This window comes from Phaseolus vulgaris, chromosome 7, assembly GCF_051622355.1.
Source record: "Phaseolus vulgaris cultivar YP4 chromosome 7, ASM5162235v1, whole genome shotgun sequence".
Lineage (NCBI taxonomy): Eukaryota > Viridiplantae > Streptophyta > Magnoliopsida > Fabales > Fabaceae > Phaseolus > Phaseolus vulgaris.
In genome coordinates, this window is record NC_143504.1 from 42030954 (window position 1) to 42052836 (window position 21883).

A 21883-nucleotide genomic window follows, 5' to 3' on the forward strand; every position below is an offset into this window, starting at 1 on the left:
GAAAATTTGTAAAAATAATCTTTTCATGTGAATCCATTGAGAAGAAGATGATTTTTTTAAAATCTTTTTTGAAGTATTTTGAATATCTAATCTGTCATAGTGTTACAAAGAACTTACTTTCTATATATATTATATATATTAAATAGGATATTAGAGATTTATTTTGAATAGACATGTAAGAGTAAAGCTGAGACAATAGTACGCTGTCCTGACAAAGGAATTGTATGAATGCCAAGCATATATATCACTGCCAAACTCCTGTTTCAGAAACACAACAAGGCCTGTCATCATTTTCTACTTCCTTTTCTCAATCAAAACACTCCCATCTACAAACTCATCTAAAATATGTATCTGCTTTCCTCTTTTTCCCTTCATTTTCCCTTTTCCTTTTTATTAATGCTACAATATATCATTATAGTTTCTGTCAGAAGTTTCACTGTTTTTAGTGTTGGAAATTTAAGTTACAATATTTTATTTTTACTTGAAATTTTCATAATACTTGCTAGAAAAAAAATATGACAGCAGAAAAATAGAGAGAGAAATATGAACTGATGTGAGGAGATTATTGAATGAAACTCCATGGGACAATGAATAGTGAATGGAAGATGCACCACGAATGATTGGAAACCAAAAACTAAAATATATTTAGTTAGAACAGGAATGAAATTACATGCAAAAGATTTGAGCACATTAATCAACATATACACAGACTCATTCTCTTCCTGAATATATGCCATCTGCATTCAAGCTTAAGAAATGCAGATTAAGCTATATCATATCTCTATCTAATATAAATTTTCCATTCATGTTTTTCTTTTCTCCTGGACCCCACTAAGTGTAGCTCAAAAACAATACAAGAAGAAGAAGAAGAAAAAAAAAAGTTAACACCCAAATTTAACATAACATCGTTTCCCCATTGCTATCACAATTCTTGTATGTTGAAATTAATTTGTTTATCAACTAACTCTAGGATACCATTGTCTCCACTATCATCTTCAATGGCAATATTGAGATCCAAAGAGAGGCTAGAACTCTCATCGTTCATATTCTCTGTCCTTTTGTTTTCAGATGGTGATTTTCTCACTGGAGATCTTGACATTGGCGAAGAGAAGGTTTCACAACTGAAAATAACAATGGCATCCTTGAGAGGAACAGATTCACCACCAGGAAGTGTTATGCTTCCACTTTGAATTGCTTTTTTTACACCCTTTTGAGAAAGGTAATCAACTTGTTCCAAGTCTTCCAAGAAGAACACCCTATGAGGGTTCTCATTCACTGCTTCCCCGAATCTTTGAATGTAAGTGCTTTTCAACTCTTCTCTTGGCCTCTTCCTTTTGGACTTTTCATCAGTGGAATCATCAGGGGAAGAGAAACTGCTCATGCCAATTGTGACAAAGTTACTGCAAGAGCCAAAAACAACTTTAGCTAACTCCCTTGAGATACTCTCTTTGGCTTGAGAATTCACACCAAGAAAGAACATCCAAGTTTCCTGATTGTCTTCTCTCTTCATCAAGAGGTTCTCTCTTTTTCTCATTCCTGATCTACAGTGAAGGACAGTACTTGCAATCTCTGGAATAACTTCTTTAAGCTGTGGAACCTTTTTCTCCAAGGCATCACACAGAATCTTATGATTCTCGGCACTAGGTTCCTTGAACATTTCAGTGCTTTCCAAACCATCCACTGCTTCACTTGAAGAAGCTGAGTTGGGGCTAGAGTTGGGATTTGACAGAAGATCTGGTTTAGGGACATCTCTATCTGGCATGAACATTATGAAATTGCTGTCATAACCATCATCTCCAGTTTCAGTGTATAACTCACATTCTTTTGGCGTCTTTTCTGATTCAGAAATGATAGGCCAATTTAGGTGGCTGTGATGGAAGTTAGACTTTATCTCAAGTGAAGAAACAGAAGTGGGAGATGAAGGAGATGATGAAACAAACAAAAACGGTTTCTCAAAAAGGGAAGGGTGTCTGTGTATTGAGTTGCACAGTGAATTCCATTTCTTGCACAGATCCTTAAGCCTTGCATTTTCCTGTTTCAGAAAGAAGAAGAATAAATCAGTATTTAAAAAAAAAAAGGAAAAAGATAAACATTTGTATGAGCTAAGTCTGTGATTATTAACTATAATACAAACCTGTTCTTCCATTATATCACTTCTCTCTTCCTTGCAGTTTTGAAGCCACGTTGGCAAGTTACTGGTAGTGCAAACTTTCTTGCTTACACTGTTGGCTATGCTCTGAGCTTCTTTTTCAAAATTTATTGAGCAATCCCTGCAGCAAGTTAGATTGTTTCGAACTCTTTCTACATCTTCAAAAGCGACATCCTTGAAAAATGCCTTGCTTCTTTCTTTGGCTTGAAAATCACTGAAAAAGGACACAAGAGAGAAGTTACTACAACAGGACAAGAAAAGAGAAAAATTATAAAAGCTTAAAAAAATTCTAAGCCAGAAAATAAATAAATATAGAAGAATAAAGAATTACCTGTCGAAATTCAAACTTAGGCTGAGGCTTCCGACAGGAATGGTGAAGGGATGAAGCTCCCAAATAGCTTCTAGGGATGGGTGACATATTTTACTCTTCACGTATGTCTTAAAAGTTGTAATCCCCATAAGCCACAGTCTACTAGACTCCCCACCACTTACCAAGTTTTTAAGCTCCATCACCATGTGCTCCACAGAACAGTAGTAGTTTGTTTTTTGCTCACAATAGTTTGTCCAGAACTCAAACAACCACTTTAGGTCACCCAAATAAAGAATAACCCCTCTTCCCACATAGCTCTTCACAAGGTTTCTAACCTCCATAAGCTTGTGTTCAACTTCCTCCTTGCTAATGTTTCTGAAGCAAATAAGAGGAAGGCTCACAAATTGCACATACCTCAAGTCTCCAGGAACATTCCCTACCTCAAATCTCTCCATTACTCCCCTAGCTACACCCTCGGCATTGGTCACACTCTCCCCCACAATGACTGTGTTTCTTCTTTTCCTCACCAACTCACTCAACACACTAGTTACATCGTCATTGTTGACACGGTCTAGAGGCTTGATGAATTGTCCCCCAACTTGACCAAAAGGTCTAGATGGAGACACATTACTACCACCAAGAATAAGTTGAGGCTTAGTGCTTTCTGTGGCCTGGCTCCTATCAGGAGCCTTTTGTGAACAAACTTCCATTGAAACAGTTTGTTCAACCCTGCTTTTCACAAGGGTGCTAGAGAAACCAGCTTCTCTCATGACCCTGCTAACACTTGGGTCATCGAGAATGGAAATTATGAGCTGTTCCGCCTCAATCTTCAAGGCCAAAATATGCTGCTGCTGGTTCTCAATGGATCCACGGCGCTGGTGAGCCTGAGCACGTTTGAAGGCTGCAACCAAGGCATTGGAAAGTGAAGGGGTAGAATACTGAGGAGCCAAAAGAGGGCTTGAAGTGGAAGCTGGCAAACGGTTGAGTGCAACATTGAAACAAAGCTCAAGAGCCTTGCACTGAAGAGGATGAGAGTGACACTGAAGACAGGCCTTGCGGAGAAGACCTGTGGAAGTTGCAAGCATGGCACTAGCAACATGAAGAGGAGTGACTTGTGCATGACCTCTTCTTGTCGCAAGATTAACAGCTTGCTTAACAACAGTTGCAGCATCAGGTGTTAGAGCCTGAAGCTGTATACTACAAATACCTCCTCTCATCTTCTCAACTAGTAAAAATAACAACTCACACTCAGGAATATAAATATAGTACAAGGGCTAGGCTTAGATAGAAGTTAATGGAGTTTTGGATGAACAGGGTTCATTTGGTTTGAAAGATGTAGTAAGGGTTGTGTATATGGTGGGTGAGGAGCTTGGATATGCAGATATGTATCTCTATATGGTGGTTTATACTTTGTTTGGTATACTTATAGCAACGTCTGCAAGATAGATATTGTGTTGGTTTTGTGCCTTTCTTGTCAGTGAGGGAAATTTTGGCTTTTTATATGAAAGTGGATTGGTGTGTGATATGAAACTTTCTCTCTCTTTCTCTTTGTGTTTCTTTCTTGTAGATTGTAAAGGTAAGTAGATTATGAAAAGCTTGTGGTGATTAATATTGTAGGAAGTGCAAAATAAGTGGGAAAGTGAGAAGAAGGTTTAAACATTGTGAATGGAATAATGAGTTTTGTTAAGAATAAGGTGGTGGAGAGAGAAAAGGGAAGGAGATGAGGAAAAAGAGAGAGAGGACTGTCTGTCTGGTTGAATGGACAGAGGGAACAGTGGTGGTGGCCTTTACCTTTTATCTTTTCTCGAGGAGAAGAGGGAATAATGCCTTGAATGATTGATGGAATAATCGCAAACCTACAAATAAAACAGATTGCATGAAAACCAATGTTCCTGTTCAAATAATACTTCTTTCTCTCTCTTCTAATTCCTTCCTCAAAACTTGGCTTTCCTCACTCTCTTCTCAATCCACATGCTTTTCTGTTGCCTGACACATTTTCACAAACACATTATCTACTGCTTTTCTCTCCTATATTATATTCTCTTCTCCTAACTCTACTTCTCTACTCAAACTTTGAACATTCAACAATCTTAATCTTCCCCACTTTCTCACAATAAACTTATCATACATATTCCCACCAAAAATTACTTAATGCAAACATATTTATAGAATTCTTATATACAAAAATAGAGACAATTGTCACTATTTTCTATTGCAAAGCTCAGAATCAATATACCAAAGATCACATATAAATTAAAAACTTACTTTTTAATTTCATTCTTTTATTTTATCATTTATTAAAGATCACATATAAATTAAAAATAAAAATATTTTATTATATGAAAATAATGTAAACTTTAGTTTTAAAATGATTTTGTAAGATAAAAGATTGATTTAGACTTTCATTTCTTTAACATTAAATTTAGCTGTGAGATGTGAGAAATGTGAGCAACTTATTATAATAATAAATTTAAAGTTTTTTAACATAACTTGAGTCCATTATACATACAATTGGGGATGTGTTTTGTAATCATCAAATATTTTAAGAATCTCAACGAACTTTCTTTTAATCTCGATTGTTTATTATTTATTATTTTCACTATCAATATGCGTTTCAGTAAAAGTAATATAATACTAATTACTAACAGTATTTTCTAGATATTAGTGCCACTGCAAAAAAAAATAATATTTGAATGGAAATATTTTATTAACTACATGTTTGTGCTGATTAAAAAAATACATGCTTGAATTAATTTATTGAAATAGTTAACTATTTGATAAAATAACATCTCACCAAAGAATTAGAGAGAAAAAAACTTCATAAAAACCGTTTTGCACAAATAGTACAAACAAATTTTTGTGAGAAAAAAAAAGCGGTGGTGCCCAAAAGGAAAAGCTCGAGCGATTGTGAATTATTATGGAGAAGCATTGAAGAGTGGCTCCAGTCCATCAATTATTGGGCTTTGGCTTCTTCTCCCATTTCAGTGTGGTGTTTAGTAAGGTCAAAATACAAATAAGAAAATAAATTAAAATTAAAATTTGATGAAATCCTTATTAATTTTTTTCTCTTCTCAACCAAAAATTTGATTTACTTCCTATTTTGTTTCTGTATACTACAAAAATAACTAAATTGTGCTTGTGGTAAAAAGTAACAAAACAGAAAAAGCCTTAACAGTTTTACCCTAAACACTAAACTATTTTACCATAAATATAGCTGAGAAAAAAACACTTATGTGTAGAATAATGAATTTGTAAAATTGAATGCAAAGACATAGTTAGGAGTGAAGCAGAGGCAAGGAGACAGAAAGGATCATAAAAGTGGTATGGAGATATTTTCTCTGCACCAAGAAAAGAGTATTATAGAAGATATGGAAATATTTGCCCTGACACGTAAAAAACGCAACAATAAAACGAAAAACAACATAAGATGAGGAACTAAGAAAGCATATAGCATTTAGTTAGAACAGTGTTTGTATGATATTAGAAGGGTTTTATATGAGCGTGCATTATTGTGTGAAGACAGTGGTCATGTCATGGAGGCTATGGCATAGTATAGCCAAAGGTATGATTCCTTTGAAAAGAAATGAATGAATGAATGAATGAGAATGAGGGATGGAATTTAGACTTTGACTTGACTTGACTGTATCGTGAAGAGAATAATGTGGATCCCTCTTGGATATAGAATGGACAACACATCCATTTCAAAATCAAAAATTACATCTTATAAGCTTTTTCTTTCTTAAATAACAACAAAACAAAACCATCAAATACTGCAATAACCTTCCATTATCAAGAGTCATGGATTGATCAGTTTTCAAGGAATGAGACAATTGGTACCGTAAGCGTTGCAGACTAAATTATGACAATATTTTCAGAAATTCTGGATTACTGATACTGACCCTTATTTTTGTTTCCATCATTCGATATTGACCTTCAAATGCTACTTTGAATACCAACTCCTCTAACTTTTTCACTCAAGAATAACACTGCTACTCATATTACTCTTTTTTTCCTTCAAATTTAGAATAAATATTACTTATTTTCATATCAAGTCCTTTATAAGATAATAACATGATGTTCAGTTTTATTATTATTATTTCTCAAATTTATATAGTTTCTAAATTAATTAATATTTTATTCAACAAGTCGTCAAGTATTAAATTATGTAATAAAAAGAATTACACACAAATAAAAAAGAATTAATTACACAAGGGAAATTAGTTCAGAGTGTTTTGATAGATTCATACTAATTTCCTGCAGCACGTCTTTTTATCGTAACAAAAAAAAAAAACTATATACAAATAAGAAACTACGATACGAGTGTTACAGTCTATGTAGAAATATAATATTATATGAAAATAATTATATAACAATTCCTCACCTAAATTTTTAAAAATAACAAGAAAACTTTGAGTTAACATCCGCTAAAAATTAATGTACCGGGATGACCGACCGGTCAATAGACCCGGTCAACCCATGCGTCAGGACCATACTTTAAGGTACGAGGTCGACCACGTGTCATATGCGGCCGACCGACATAAGGTGCTCAAGTCAAACCGTTGACCCAATTAGCAAAGGTCAACCCACGGTTAGGAAACGACCTAATCCAACCCTAATCGCTAAACAACCCCCTAATCCGGCCCAACAGCAAGGGCCCATCAAGGTAATATAAATATCACGCATTCCAAGGAAGAAGGTACGTCATTATCTACAGTATTCTAACCAGCCGAATACGATACCCCACTGACTTGAGCGTTGGAGTGCCATTCGCAGGTACCCCACCAGCCTGAGGAGTCGTTCAGCGAGAAGGACTGAAGGGGGAAGTGAGACACGACCGACCGAGTGACATCCAAAGACAATAGTTCTCCCAGTCCCCAACCTAGTTCGAGAACAATTGGCGCCCACCGTGGGGCCGTGGAGAGCCAGCAGAAACCACAACAGTAGATGGTATCAACCCGCAGCATGGCAAGCATGACCGAAGCAGACCAAACAACAATGATGATGGCCCTTCAGAGGGAACTAGCAGAGATGAGGAAGGCGCACGAGGAAGCCGCTAAGAAGAACGAGGAGGAAATCAAAAGCCTCCAAGAAGAGAACAAGCAAATGAAGAAGCTGGTCGAGGGGGTGCCATCCCTCGCCATGACCAATCAGGCCGGCAGGTCCCACGCCACCGGGGCCGGCCTCCAGGCCGAGAAAGACACCAAGAACGACTTCACTCTGGAAATGGATGGAGAGTCCCATCCCAGCAAGACAATCAACATTACCGCTCCGGCGGGTCCGGACCGACGCCATCCCTTCACCGACCGTGTCATGGAAACCCCCTTGCCGGAAAAATGGAAAGGCTTCAACAGGGATCGGTACGATGGGACGACCGACCCAGATGAGCACGTGGACGCATACACGACCCACATGAGCCTGTATACCACGGACGACGCAGTATTTTTCCGAGTCTTCCCAACCTCTCTAAAGGGCAGCGCTCTGAGTTGGTTCACCAAGCTCCCGACACACTCTATAGACTGTTTCGAAACCCTAATAGCGAAATTCGACGTCCAGTTCGCAACGAGCCGCCCCCACCATCTAACATCCATAGCACTGGTCGACATTCGTCAAGAGAAGGGAGAGTCCCTCAGAACGTTCATTGATCGGTTTAGCAAGACCGCTATGAGCATTCGCAACCTCAGCCCCGAGGTGGCGATGCACCACATGCTGACCGCCCTCAGACCCGACCCATTTGCCGATAGCCTGTGTATGCAGCCCGCTACCAACCTCGACGACCTTAGATGCCGAGCGGCGAAATTCATGCAGCTGGAGGAACTTCGTGAATTCAGAAACAACGTCCGGACCGAGGTGAGCGGAGAAAAGAAGGAGGACAGGGAGCGGCAAGGAAGGTCCCGAACTGGCCGGGACCAAAAGAGGGACAATCGTGGACCCTGGTTCTCCCGCTACCTACCTCTGAACGCGGATAGGAGCAAAATTTTGCAAGAGGCCCTGAGCGCCGAGCTAATACCACCGCCCCGAAGGGCCTTGAGCCCAGACAATGCCGACCGCAGCAAAAGGTGTCAGTACCATAAGAATACCAGCCACTCTACCGAAGAATGCCAAGCCCTGAAAGATAAAATCGAAGAACTCATTCAAGCCGGGCATCTCATGCCCACGAGAGGGAGATAGGCGTGGAGACCGACGGGGGCGAAGAGACGACCCCCCACAAGCCGACACTCGCAGAGGCCGAGAGGTAATTAACACCATAGCCGGAGGGTTCGGCGACGGAGACAGTTCCAACAGCGCACGCAAGAAGCACCTACGCGTCGTCCACCAAGTAAACCTTGTCTCCGCCCGACCGAGGATGCCGCCAATCACGTTCACAGATGAAGATTTCAAGGGGATAGACCCGACACAGGACCACCCCATGGTGATATCGGTCGATATCGATAACTTTACGATCAAGAAGACCCTTGTGGATCAAGGGAGCTCGGTCGACATATTATACTGGAAGACCTTCAAAGCCATGAGAATCCCGGAGGAGGAAATGATGCCCTACAACGACCACGTGGTCGGCTTCTCGGGGGAGCGCGTAGGAACGAGGGGTTACATAGAGCTGTACACAACATTCGGCCTGGAGGGAGCTAGCAAAACCCTCAAGATTAGATACCTGGTCATAAACGCCAACACGTCCTACAACATCCTCCTCGGCAGGTCGTCCCTTAACAAGCTTGGAGCGATCGTCTCCACACCCCACCAGCAATGAAGTTCCCTTCCCTCTCAGGCGACATCCTGACGATCCATGTAGATCAAAAGGTCGCCCGAGAGTGCTACGCCGAAAGCCTGCGGGTCGAACCCACACAACAGGGGCCCAGCGGCAGCCGTTCACCCAAGCGAAAGATCGCCGACCGTGGGAGAAGTCCCCGCCGGCACTCACCCCAACCAAAGAAGGGCATCACCATGGCAGATCTGGACCCCAGGGAAATCGAGCCAAGACTCGAAGCCAAGGACGAGCTACGTCAAGCCGAACTTGACGGGGAGGACCGATACACGAGCATAGGCACGGCCATGGCCGCTGCCGATGCGGACTTTGTTCACCAAACTCTCAAGAGGTACGTGGACCTCTTTGCTTGGACGACAACCGACGTACCAGGTGTCCATCCGGACATCATCACCCATCGCCTCTCGGTGTATAAAGAAGCGCGTCCGGTAGCACAAAAGAAGCGAAACCACGGAGAGGACAAGCGGCTGGCCGCCAGGAGTGAGGCCGAGAAGCTCCTAAAAGCCGGCTTTATAGCCGAGGCACGATACTCCACTTGGCTGGCCAACATCGTGATGGTCAAAAAGTCAAGCGGCAAATGGCGGATGTGCGTAGATTATAAAGATCTCAACAAGGCATGCCCCAAAGACTCATATCCCCTTCCCAACATCGATCGGCTCATAGACGGAGCGGCCGGTCACAAAATATTAAGCTTCCTAGACGCCTACTCTGGCTACAACCAGATCAGCATGCACCATGGCGACCGAGGCAAAACGACTTTCACGACGGACGACGCAAACTACTTTTATAAGGTAATGCCGTTCGGCCTAAAGAACGCCGGGGCTACCTACTAGAGGCTCATGGACAAGATTTTCAAAGGGATGATCGGCAGAAGCGTAGAGGTATACGTAGACGACATCGTGGTGAAGTCCGACTCGTGCGACCAACTCATAAAAGACCTACAAGAAGTTTTCGATGCCCTAAGAAGGGTCAACATGCGCCTTAACCCCGAGAAATGTGCGTTCGGCGTTGAAGGTGGCAAGTTCCTCGGCTTTATGCTGACCCACAGAGGGATCGAGGCGAACCCTGACAAGCGCAAAGCCATAACAGAAATGAGGAGCCCGAAAAACTTGAAAGAAATTCAACAGTTGCTTGGCCGGCTGACATCACTTTCCAGATTCGTCCCCCGCCTCGCCGAACGGATCAGGCCGATAGCCACCATGCTCCGCAAAACTTCGAAATTTAGCTGGAACGAGGAGTGCGAACAAATCTTCGGCCAACTCAAAGAATTCCTGTCGTCACCGGCCGTCATCAAAAAACCCCGCCTGGACCTGCCTATAGTGGTCTACCTAGCAGTATCAGAGGAAGCGGTCAGCGCCGCCCTCGTCCAAGAAGTGGACCACGAAGAACACCCGGTGTACTTCGTTAGCCGGACGCTCCATGCAGCCGAGACCAGGTACCAAATGATAGAGAAAGTGGCACTAGCCCTGCTGTTGACAGCAAGGAGAATGCGCCCATACTTCCAGAACCACGAAATCAGGGTAAGGACCAACTACCCTATATACAAAATTCTATCTAAACCCGACCTTGCAGGACAAATGATAGGGTGGTCGGTCGAGCTTTCAGAGTTCGACATCAAGTACGAACCGAGGGGTGCCATTAAATCCCAATGCTTGGCGGATTTCGCAGCCAAGCTCCCCAAAAACACAGAAACCTCAGCCAAATGGGTCCTCTACGTGGACGGCTCCTCCAACAAAACGACTTGTGGAGCCGGGGTCGTCCTCGAGGGGCCTGGGGACTTGCTGATCGAACAAGCCCTCCAGTTCTCCTTCAAAGCAACGAATAACCAAGCGGAATACGAGGCCATACTGGCCGGCCTCAACTTAGCAAATGACCTAGGCGCGCGGCAGGTCGCATGCAAGAGCGACTCCCAACTGGTCGTCGGTCAAATCAAAGGAGAATTCGAGGTCAAGGAGCCCCTCCTCCAACGATATTACCACACCGTCCGTAACATCATGGCCAAATTCGACACGGTGGCGGTCCAGCACATACCACGGGAGGAAAACGAGCGTGCCGATGCACTCTCACGCCTGGCATCTTCGAAAAAACAAAGCCACCATCGATCGGTCGTCCAGGTGCGACTCGCACAGCCGAGCGTAGGTGACGCCGAATGCATGATAATCACTGAGACCCACACATGGATGACCCCGATCACCCAGTACTTGGAGCACGGAATATGCCAACCGGGGGAAGAGAAGAGCATCAGACGGCAGTGCGCATGGTACACCACGATCGGCCAAGACCTATACCGAAGGGGGTACTCAACGCCACTCCTAAAGTGCCTCACCAAGGAACAATCCCAATATGTGCTACAAGAAATCCACGAAGGGACGTGCGGGAGCCACTCCGGAGCCCGAACGATGGCGGCCAAGATAATCCGCGCAGGATACTACTGGCCGACCGTCCATGGAGATAGCGCTAATTACGTCAAGAAATGCCAAAAATGCCAAGAGTTTGGCCCCCTAGACCACGAAAAACCAGAAGAACTGCACAGCATGACATCACCCTGGCCGTTCGCCATGTGGGGAATGGACATCATCGGTCCATTCTCACCAGGCAAAGGCTAGACGAAGCACCTGTTAGTCGCGGTAGATTACTTCACAAAGTGGATAGAGGCCGAACCACTAGCCACAATCACCGCTCGAAACGTCCAAAATTTCGTGTGGAAAAGCATAGTGTGCCGATTCGGCATACCACACTCAATAGTCTCCGATAATGGCCGGTAGTTCATCGACCAAGGCCTCATGACATTCTACAACGACCTCGGCATCAAATTCCTCACAAGCTCTGTCGAGCACCCACAAACGAACGGACAAGCCGAGGCGGCCAACAAGGTCTTGTTGAACGAACTAAGGAAGAGGCTCGGCACCGCCAAGGGAAGATGGACGGAGGAGCTGCCCGAGGTCTTGTGGGCATACCGATGCACCCCGCAATCCACCACACAAGAAACCCCTTACAGCCTCACGTACGGCACCGAGGCCATGATACCAGTAGAAGTCGGGGAGCCATCCATCTGACGTCAACTCTTCGACGTATCCCTCAACAAGGAAAGCCTGGCGGTCAGCCTTGACCTCTTGAACGAGCTCCGAGATAAAAGCAAGATACGAGAAGCGGCATGCAAGCTCCGAGCGTCAAGGAGGTACAACTCAAAGGTTCAGCCCAGAAGCTTTCAACAAGGCGACCTCGTCTGGAGAATGCGCAGCAACGCTAGGAAGTCGGACGACAAGTTCTCATCAAATTGGGAAGGACCGTTCCGAATCCGAGAAGTAGGAGAAGGGGGGGCTTATCACTTGGAACATCTATCGGGAAAAATTGTACCTAGGACGTGGAATGCCACGCACCTAAAGTTTTATTTCAGCTAAACATGAATAAAATACACGCACTCTTTCCTCGCCCGATCGGTCAGAGAGGTTTTAACGAGGCGTTTCGTACATAAGTGTATACAACGAATGACACGAACGGTTCGGCCAGGATGTAGCCCTAACCGGCATACCCTCCTGTCACCCACACGGTTCGACCAGGATGTAGCCTTAACCGGCATACCCTCCCACAACCCACACGGTTCGGCCAGGATGAAGCCTTAACCGGCATACCCTCCCGTAACACACACAGTTCAGCCAGGATGTAGCCCCAAACGGCATACCCTCCCGAACCCGTACCCATCTCGGCCAGAGCGCAGCCTTAACCGGCATACCCTCCCGGCACACACCTAACGTTCGACAAGAACCAAAGTTTGCCTAAACAGTAAAACTCGTCTAAATCGAATTCGCTAAAGAACGACCGACTGATCGAAGTCCGTTACATTCACTTGGTTGATTTTAATTATCACAAGTCACTCAGTTGATTTCATCCGCCGACCGGTTGCTTAGTTCTTTTTACTTAGTTAATTTTACCACGATTTAAGATTAATTACTCCAAGCCACTCGGCTCGTAAAGACTCGTCCGTCCAAGAAAGTGCAGAAGTAATTGAGGATAAAAAACACTTGTATTAATAAAAAAAGAGGTGGGGGCCACACCTCGACCCCAAGGGTTCAAAATCAAAAGCCAAACCGCCTAGTCTACAATATTCAAAACAGCATCGGCGGGATCGGCTTCCTCGGCGAGCTGGCCGGCCTCCGCAGGGACCAAGCGGCCGTCGACGACCTCCATGTCTTGGTCAAATTGACCGGAAGGAGGAGGACCGCCATAGAGTACCGCGGCCTGGCGGACGACCAGGTCGAAGCTCTGGTTGATCAGAACCATGGTATCTTCCATTGTCTTCAAAACCTCGGCCTCGGCCGCCTTCTTCCCCTCACGCTCGGCCGCGACCTCTTCTCCCATCAAGGTGACCCGATAGTCGGCCGCTTCCAATGCCTTGCGGAGACGAGCAACCTCCGCGACTTTCTCTGCATCGGCCTTCTCCAGCTCGGCCAGCCGGTTCTGACGCAGCTCCAGTTCGGCAGCTTGCGCACACAACTGTTTTTCATAAGTTGTGTTGGCCTCCACGGCTTGCTTCATATTTTGGCCCGCCTCTTGCAGCTCGTGCTCGAGGTGGGAAAGTTCCTCCACTCGGCCCTTCCGGGCGTCTGCCCCCCGCCTGGCCAGCACCAGACCCCGACATATCATCTCAATGCCGCCATTGAGAAGGTCGCCCTCGGGGATTGACTTGATCTCCCCCTCAAGGCCTGGGGGCAACCTGAAGGATACGGCCCGGCTGAAGGTCCGGTCGCCCCCCAACAAAGCCAGGGCTGACCCCCCAGAGGCCGGCATGGGCACCGCCACCGCCGTTGGGATCGGACGGTTGAAGTCATTAGTGGGGGGGGGGGGGGGGGGAACATTCCTACCCGACTGGCTAGGAGGAGGAGTCGGCATCTGTCCTGCCTCCCGCACGGTACGGGCAATGTTGCCGCCCTCGCGGCCACGTTTCTTCGAGGGCCCCACCCGGGCACCCTCCTCTACGCGGGGCTTGGCGCTAGTGGCCCCCCTCTTCTCGTTCAATTTGTTTTTGAACGAGTGTAACATCCCGACGGCTTGCGGGATTTCTCTCTTCGCGATTTCTGCAAACCAAACAAGAAACGATCAGTCAGAGCAAAACGCAACAAGTAATAAACTGAGTGCATGAAAAGAGCATACCCTCAAAAGCCTCCGCACGATTGGTCGCATTGTACAGCGACATGAGCGGTCGGGCGGGGAGCTTCCTGGGGAGACTATCAAACAAAGCAAAAACGAGCCGCTCATGCTCGCTCGGATGTGCCGGCCTCGGCCAATCCGTTATCTTCGTCGGACTCCTCGACCAAAAAAGTGGGAAACGAGACTGGCCAACCTCGTCAAAAAAATAACGCGTCTCGGTCGGCTCCACGTACACTTTATAGAACTTTTCTTTAAAGGTCTTATAAGAGGTCGTGAAGGGCTTGAACAACACGCTACCCGCCCGGCTGACCAGCGATTGCCAACTGGCAAGCTTGGCCGGGTACGACGAATAGAAGTGAAGAAAACAGGAGGGGAGAGGGTGCAACCCAAACGTCCGACAAACAATGCGGAACGCTTGCATAGACGCCCACGAATTGGGATGAAGCTGAGTTGGAGCCACGTTGAGCTCCTTTAAAACCCCGACTGTAAAGACATCAAACGGGAGAGACACATGCAGGTCCGAAAAAAGACAACCATACATGAAGAAAAAGGGAGGCTCGGTAGATGACCACTCCCTGTACACACGATCCTCCAAAGAACAAGGATCGAACGCCAACAAGGATTCCTCAGCCGAAGCCTTCAAGACAGGAACCTCGTGATGTTATTGTTGGTGCACAAAACGTCAACGACAATGATTCTTTTAGTAATTAAACGGAGATTTCAAAATCATTGTCTATGCACATATAATTTATTTTATTGAGGTATAGACGGCGGTTTTGGAATTGTCGTATATAAATCACATATAAAAAACGATTATAGCAATAACTATCGTTTTAGATTCTTTTCTGGCACTGTCAAACATTGTGCATGCTCGAAGTTTAAAACGACAGTTATGACCATAACTGTCATTTTAGACCCTTCCCTTCACAACAATATAATGCAAATGCTCGAGGTCTAAAACAACGTTATGGTCATAACTGCCATTTTAGACCCTTTCCTGGGAGGTATAAACGACGGTTATGACCATAACTGTCGTGTATTTTGGGATTTTTTTTTAGTTCATTCTATTTTATGTGTTTTCTCGTCTTAATTAACCTATTCATTTAAATCCATCCAACCAAATACATAAATTCAGACATTCATTCAAAGAAGCAAATTATATGTATTGATAAAAATGTATTACAAACGCCAATACATATTCCTATCTATCTATCTAATTCATATACTATTGATTAGCTATCCTATAGTTATAGAAATTAAGGAAATATGTTGCCCAAGCATGTCTCACATAATCTATGGTGGACAAAGGCAGTGGTTACTCATTCATAAAGAACTGCATTACAAAATAAGGTTCACATTAACACTAAGATACATATACTTTAAAAAATTATAAAGAATAATTTACATATTATTATCGACTCCCAATCTTTTTTAATGCCTAGTCTTACAATGGTAACCATCCATTGCATAACGTAATAGCCACACTCATAGCCTTCTGGTTGTCTATTACACTATAATTCAATAGGAATTAAAAGTTAATATTAATAAAAAAATGAAAAGAGGAAGACAAAAATTACAAACCTTTAGGTTTAACCATGTTAGTTTTTGATAATTTGCACTAGGTCGACCTCTAAGTATGCTATATCCACGTCATGCCCTGATTAATACAAAAAACTGTGTTAGTAGACGTTTAAGTAACATACACAGTTAAATTTATAATGTAATTACACATAAATTATTTGCTTCAGATGTGTGGATGACTTCTTATGCAGGGAACAAAACCACACAATAGTCTTATATAACACAAGTAACTGCCAATGACCCCTATATCATCCATGAAAAGAGTTAGTAAATATTTAAAACATGAAATAGTAATAATTGACAACTTATAATTGAACTTACTCATTAATATAAGGACAAAGATAAATTTGTTTCGCTCTGAACTCAGAGTGTTAGTGATGTATGACTGAGTTTCTACTTTCTTTGCTCCAATCGGATTAATCAAATAGGGATCCAAGAATCCATAGATACCTTTATTCCCGTCATTAATAGAAACTCCAGAAAAATACCTACATGTTATTAATTAAAGCATAATCAATAATAATTTAACATAAAGTAAATTGAAATATAGGTAAAGATACTAACATCGTAAAAAATTGAACTATATATTGAGCTCCTAGTTTCAACTACAAATTCTAACAAATCTGACATGTATATGTACAGGGGCATGCTAGTGTTTCTTCCAAAAAAAGTATCATCCCACAGAACCTCAATAGGGGTCTAGATCAATATCTTTAGTCATTGTTGTTAAAGAAGCTATAGGATCGTCAATGGGAACCGCAAGCTTCTTTTGCGGACTTGGTTTCCGACGAAATTTCTACAAAATAAAGAACATTTATATTAAATTAGATGTAAAAATATAAATTAATATAATTGAATTAAATTATTACCTGGGGTTTTGGTATAATTCGAATGAGGTGTCTGGACTAGGCTATGAATGTTTGAAATGCCTCGACCACAATGGTTACCTTATTTGTAGGTAGTGGAACACGAGCATCAACTACTTATACTTTGTCCACCATTACCTTCACCACATCAGAGGGAGAGGAACATTATGCAAGGTGGTGACCTCATGAAAGACTTTTCCAATAATCACCACCTAAGAAAAGATGTCATCCTTATCAGTAACTTACATTGACATATCTGGCCAATGACATCCTTCCCTGATGTTGTAGTAGTTGCACAACTCCCCTTTGTGCTCTTGAGAGGAGTGAAAGTAACAAACAGCTCAACAAAAAATTGTTGCGATAGAAACTCTTGTCGCAACAAACGATTCTTCTCCTTAAACTCTAGTCACACGCACTCAGTCTCCTTTTTCATCTCCTCCATTAATTCTTGTTGTATCTTAGTCTCTATTTCTGCTTTGGTCTCTAAGGCGGGGGAGGAGAATGAATGTCGTGGTGCAGCTCCAAAATAATGTCAAATTCCAACCCCTTTTCCAGCTGCACGTACACGAGCAGGGTGCTCAGGTCGTCCAATAGCTTCAAGCAAGATATCTTGACAACTTTGAGGTACAAAAATGTTGAATAATATGCTTTGATGTCTCCAAATCCATGTGGAAAGCTTGAAGACCTTGCTGCTGGGTGTGTGTTGTCTAGTAGTTTTTAACTTGTTAATTCACCCCTTAAGATGATCCAAGTTCATTTGAATCTTTACCTTTTTGAAAAGATGTGTTTTCTAAAAGGGTGTGAAATTTCAACCTGTTGAAATGTCGAATCAACCTGTTGTTTGACACTTAGTGGTTTTTAAAATGGTTTGGAAAAGCTTAGCTTTGTTTTGTCTTTGCTGTCAAACAGAATCAACCGGTTGTTTCAATAAATCAACTGGTTATTTTTATTAAAAATTTAACAGAAACACCATTTCAATCGATTGATTTAGAAAACAACTGGTTATTTTTATAACAGAATTCTGTTAAGTATTTAAACTGTTTTAAATGATTCCAACTGCTTTTGGTTTTTGATTTAACTGCTTTGAACACTTGATTGAGGTTATATAAAGGTTGTTTAACATTCTTTTGCATTAACAAAGAAAGAGAGATTATCAAAAACGATTTTCAAGAGTTCAAAAGTTTTGGATAATCTCAAGTGTGTGAAATAGGATTGGGTTTTGTATTCTTTTGAACTTAAGCTTTGTATACCCAATCGTATTCTATTCTCTTCTCCTTGAACATTGTATTCATGTGTGTTCTTGTGTAGGGCAGTTTTAGAAAGATGTTTTTGGAAATTGTTGTTTTGCCAAAGAGTGATGTGTGTTCTTTAGGGGTTCAAAATCATCAGTCTTGATGTGTGTTTTGTAATCTACATGTGAATTCTCAGTGGTTAATTGAGGAATGGATGTAGCTCTTGGTTAAGAGTGAACCAATATAAACATCTTGTGTGTTTCTCTCTATCTCTACTCTCTTAATATGTTTTAACTTGATTTCATATTATGCTGGTATAAACAACCGATTGTTTCGTGAAAACAAGTTGATTTTCTGGAAATAAAATTAAAAAAAAAAGATTATTGAGTTCAACAGAAAATCAATTGGTTGATTTTTCAGAGCTTTTCACTCTACCTTCAATCTTTACGAAAATCTTTCAAAAACAATTTACCCCCCTCTTGTTTAGGCCACTAATGCTAACAATTTCCTTGAGAAATTTGCTTAACCAAGGAATCCTGCAAGAGACCAAAATCATATAAGTTTTTAATATAATTAATTCTTTAAAATAAATGCAAAAGAAGTTAAAAATAACTTACAATTTTTTTGAGACTATCCGTGATTGCTCAGAACTATATGTACTCGATTTTTTAATTCGGGCCATCTTCCATTTTTGGTGGTGGGTATGTGGAGATGGAGGTTCACTGACCCCTGTATCAATTTCAGAAGTAGTCCCCTGTCTCAATTGCTCATTTTCAATTATCAATGATTCTTCAAGCTTACGATACCCCGAATGAGACATAGGTGCGGGGTCATATTCTTGGATGATATGTCTCGAGCTTTCTTCCTACGATCTTGTCATAAATGAAATAAATAAAGTGAATGAAATAATATTGAATAATTAATTATATGATACATAAATAAAATAATTAAGTGATTTCACTTACCAACCACTCTTTAGATTCATGGCTTTCAACAAAAAGACGCCATGTCTCAACATGCATTACATTTATACAATGTCTGACTTTTAACCTCGACAGTACGGATGATGAAAGAAGATTGATTTTTTCTTCCATATGTTTGTCATAGATGACTTCTTTTTCAACGTACCGAATGTGTGGTTTATGTTATTTACCTTTTCGTAAAACTCAACACCAGTTAATGGAGTTGGTGCACTGTCAGTCTCTTGATGTCCATTAAAAGATTTTTTCAACCTTCGATAAGGATGATAACTTCTAAGCAACCTTCGATTCCGAAGATATATGTTTCAATTGTCGAGAAGTGATGTCTTCTTTGCATATTTGACATGCTTTATGACCATTAACACTATACCCTGATAAGTTACCATATGTCTGAAAGTCATTGATGGTGCAAAATAACATGACATGCATCTTGAAAGTTTCATTACCAAATCCGTCAAATACTTCAACACCTTGATTCCACATTAACTTTTAATCTTCAATTAGGGGACTTAGATAAACATATGTCATTTCCTGGTTGTCTTGGACTGGATATCATCATGTATTTTCACTTCATGCACAATCCAGGTGGTAAGTTGTAAATAACTAGTAAAACAGGCCATGACCTGTGATTCATACTCATATTACAAAACATATTCATTCCTTCTGTAGCTAAACCAAGTCGGATATTTCTTGACTATTTACCAAACTCTGGAAACTCATTATCAAATTTCTTCAATTGAATAGAATTAGATGGATGTCGGTACATGCTATCACATTTCCTCTCATCTGCATGTCATCTAAGATTCTTAACATCATTTGGGTTTGTAAACAAACACTTCATCCTTGGAATGATGGGAAGATACCACACAACCTTCATTGAGGGTCCATGCTTTTCCATCTCTTCAATAGTATCATCGTTGTTTTGTTTCAACTTATAACTTGATAACCCACACCTCATACAATTTTTAACCAATTCAAAATCTTTCTTGTATAATATACAATCATTAGGACTTACATGTATCTTTTTATACTCCACACCCATCAGACAAAGAATCTTTTTAGCCTCATAATTACAATTAGGTAGATTATTTCCCTCTGAAAGCATATCCTTCAACAACTGAAGCAATTCCGTGAAGCTTTTATCATTCCATCCATTTATTATCTTTGAATTCACCAATGTTAACACCATCGACAACCGTGTGAAGTTAGTTGATCCAGGATACAATGAAGTCTCTTCACCGCTTGACATACTTCCACATCCATGCAATTTTGCAAAAGAATCAACTCTAACATCACAAAGTTTGTCCTTTAATCGATCATCATGTATTTCACCATGTACTGCATCATCCATAGTGGACTGAATATATTCTTCGGATATGGAAACACTTTGTAAATTTAATAATTCAACATGCCATGTCCATGTTGTATAAGATCGTAGAAACCCGTCACATTGAAGGTGCTCCCTGATTTTGTTAACATCCAATCTCCTTCCGTTCAAACAATTAACGCACAGACACCTAAACTTTACTCCATCATGACCACTACTGTTGGCGTTACGTTGCGCAAAGTGTATAAATTCTTCTACTCCTCTTTTGTACTCATCACTTATGTGAACGAAGTTAATCCAATCTCGACCCATTATGTTCTATAATGGTCATTGAGGTGTTCACTATTGTGTGTGAAATCTCACGTTTTTATTATAGGTATGAACCTATCCCATTCGAGAAGAATCACTTCTATTATAATTTAATAGTACATAACTTTAATCAACATTCCTTATATTTAACATTTTAAATATATTTCTAGCATTCAAATATGTTAAGCCTTACCATTTGGGTAAAAAACTTAAAAGTACTTTCTAGTCAAATCTAAGGATATAAATCATAGAAACAAGCATTTACAAATAAAATGATAATAGCAATCATCAATCAAGAACAAAATATTATATTTAAATACCACCTCAATACATAAGAGATTGAAGAGATTAGTCCCAATCCCAGAAGGTAGAATTAGTCACTCATGTTGGCTATTACAAGCATGGTGAGCAAGAAAAGAAGATCCAAGATGTTTCTCCTTGACGGTTGTCTTTTTTAGGTTCTAACACCTTTTATTCTCCCAATTAAATGTCTAGGATTGTGCCTCACGCCTCATATTTAACCTAGTTGGGCTTAGGCTAAATGACTTATCGCCTGGGCGAGTTGCACGAAAAAAGGCCCAACGTCACTGTAGTGATCTCGCCTGGGCGAGATTGAGCTTGCTTGGGCGAGATCCTCTGGGAGCTTCTGGCTTAGGCGAGTTTGGGCGAGCTTGGGTGAGTGTTGGTTCATTCCAACTTTCCCTTTTTAGCTTTGTATATTCTCTTCTTTCCCTTTCATCTCTAGTCTTCCATAGAATCCTGAAATTAATACAAATTTGGGAATAAATTGTTCTTATTTAAATTAAAATAACAAAATATGTAAAAAGATTTAATTTCATAAATTAAGAGTTATTTTATAGTTATTTTATCAATTAATATCCATAAATGTCTGTATTTTAATATGAAATATTACTGAACTCTGGCACCTATTACTTTTTCGCCGAAAAAGTGGCCGCCTCGCCGATATCTACATGCAGGAGTAGATGTTGTTCCTTGGCCACCACTACCGTCATGCCTTCCACCTCCTCAATGCCTCTAAAACCCTAATTTTGAGATTCTGAAACGTTTGTAGTGTATTGCTATTTCTCTTGACCTTTCATTTGTTTTATTTATCCTTATCTAAAGTTGAGACTGTTGTTTTTTCTTCCCACACTGCAATTAACTTATCTTTCCCTACTTGAAATTGACGATAAAAGTGAAATAAAAATAATACAATTGCAT

The 21883-nt window shown here is 41.5% G+C and overlaps 2 protein-coding genes across 2 annotated transcripts; one reads left to right on the top strand and one right to left on the bottom strand.

Annotated features, from left to right (window-relative positions):
* Positions 1-617: 617 nt before the first annotated feature.
* On the bottom strand, positions 618-4469 carry LOC137828544 (protein SMAX1-LIKE 3). The gene is made up of 3 exons (XM_068635164.2): positions 2481-4469; positions 2135-2363; positions 618-2032 (listed from the first exon to the last, which is right to left on the bottom strand). The coding sequence occupies exons 1-3, from the start codon at positions 3674-3676 to the stop codon at positions 923-925; spliced, it is 2535 nt and encodes an 844-aa protein (XP_068491265.1). The 5' UTR covers positions 3677-4469; the 3' UTR covers positions 618-922.
* Positions 4470-10058: 5589 nt separating this feature from the next.
* LOC150025917 (uncharacterized) lies at positions 10059-11825 on the top strand. The gene has a single exon (XM_090304816.1). It carries the CDS (start codon positions 10059-10061, stop codon positions 11823-11825), a length of 1767 nt encoding a protein of 588 aa, XP_090160942.1.
* Positions 11826-21883: the final 10058 nt, after the last annotated feature.

Excerpts from the sequence above, each read along its gene's own strand:
- LOC137828544 (XM_068635164.2), bottom strand. The coding sequence starts at position 3,676 with ATGAGAGGAGGTATTTGTAGTATACAGCTTCAGGCTCTAACACCTGAT. Across the intron at positions 2,364-2,480 it reads CTAAGTTTGAATTTCGACAG|TGATTTTCAAGCCAAAGAAA; the intron begins GTAATTCTTTAT and ends GTCCTTTTTCAG. Across the intron at positions 2,033-2,134 it reads GTGATATAATGGAAGAACAG|GAAAATGCAAGGCTTAAGGA; the intron begins GTTTGTATTATA and ends TTTCTGAAACAG.
- LOC150025917 (XM_090304816.1), top strand. The coding sequence starts at position 10,059 with ATGGACAAGATTTTCAAAGGGATGATCGGCAGAAGCGTAGAGGTATAC.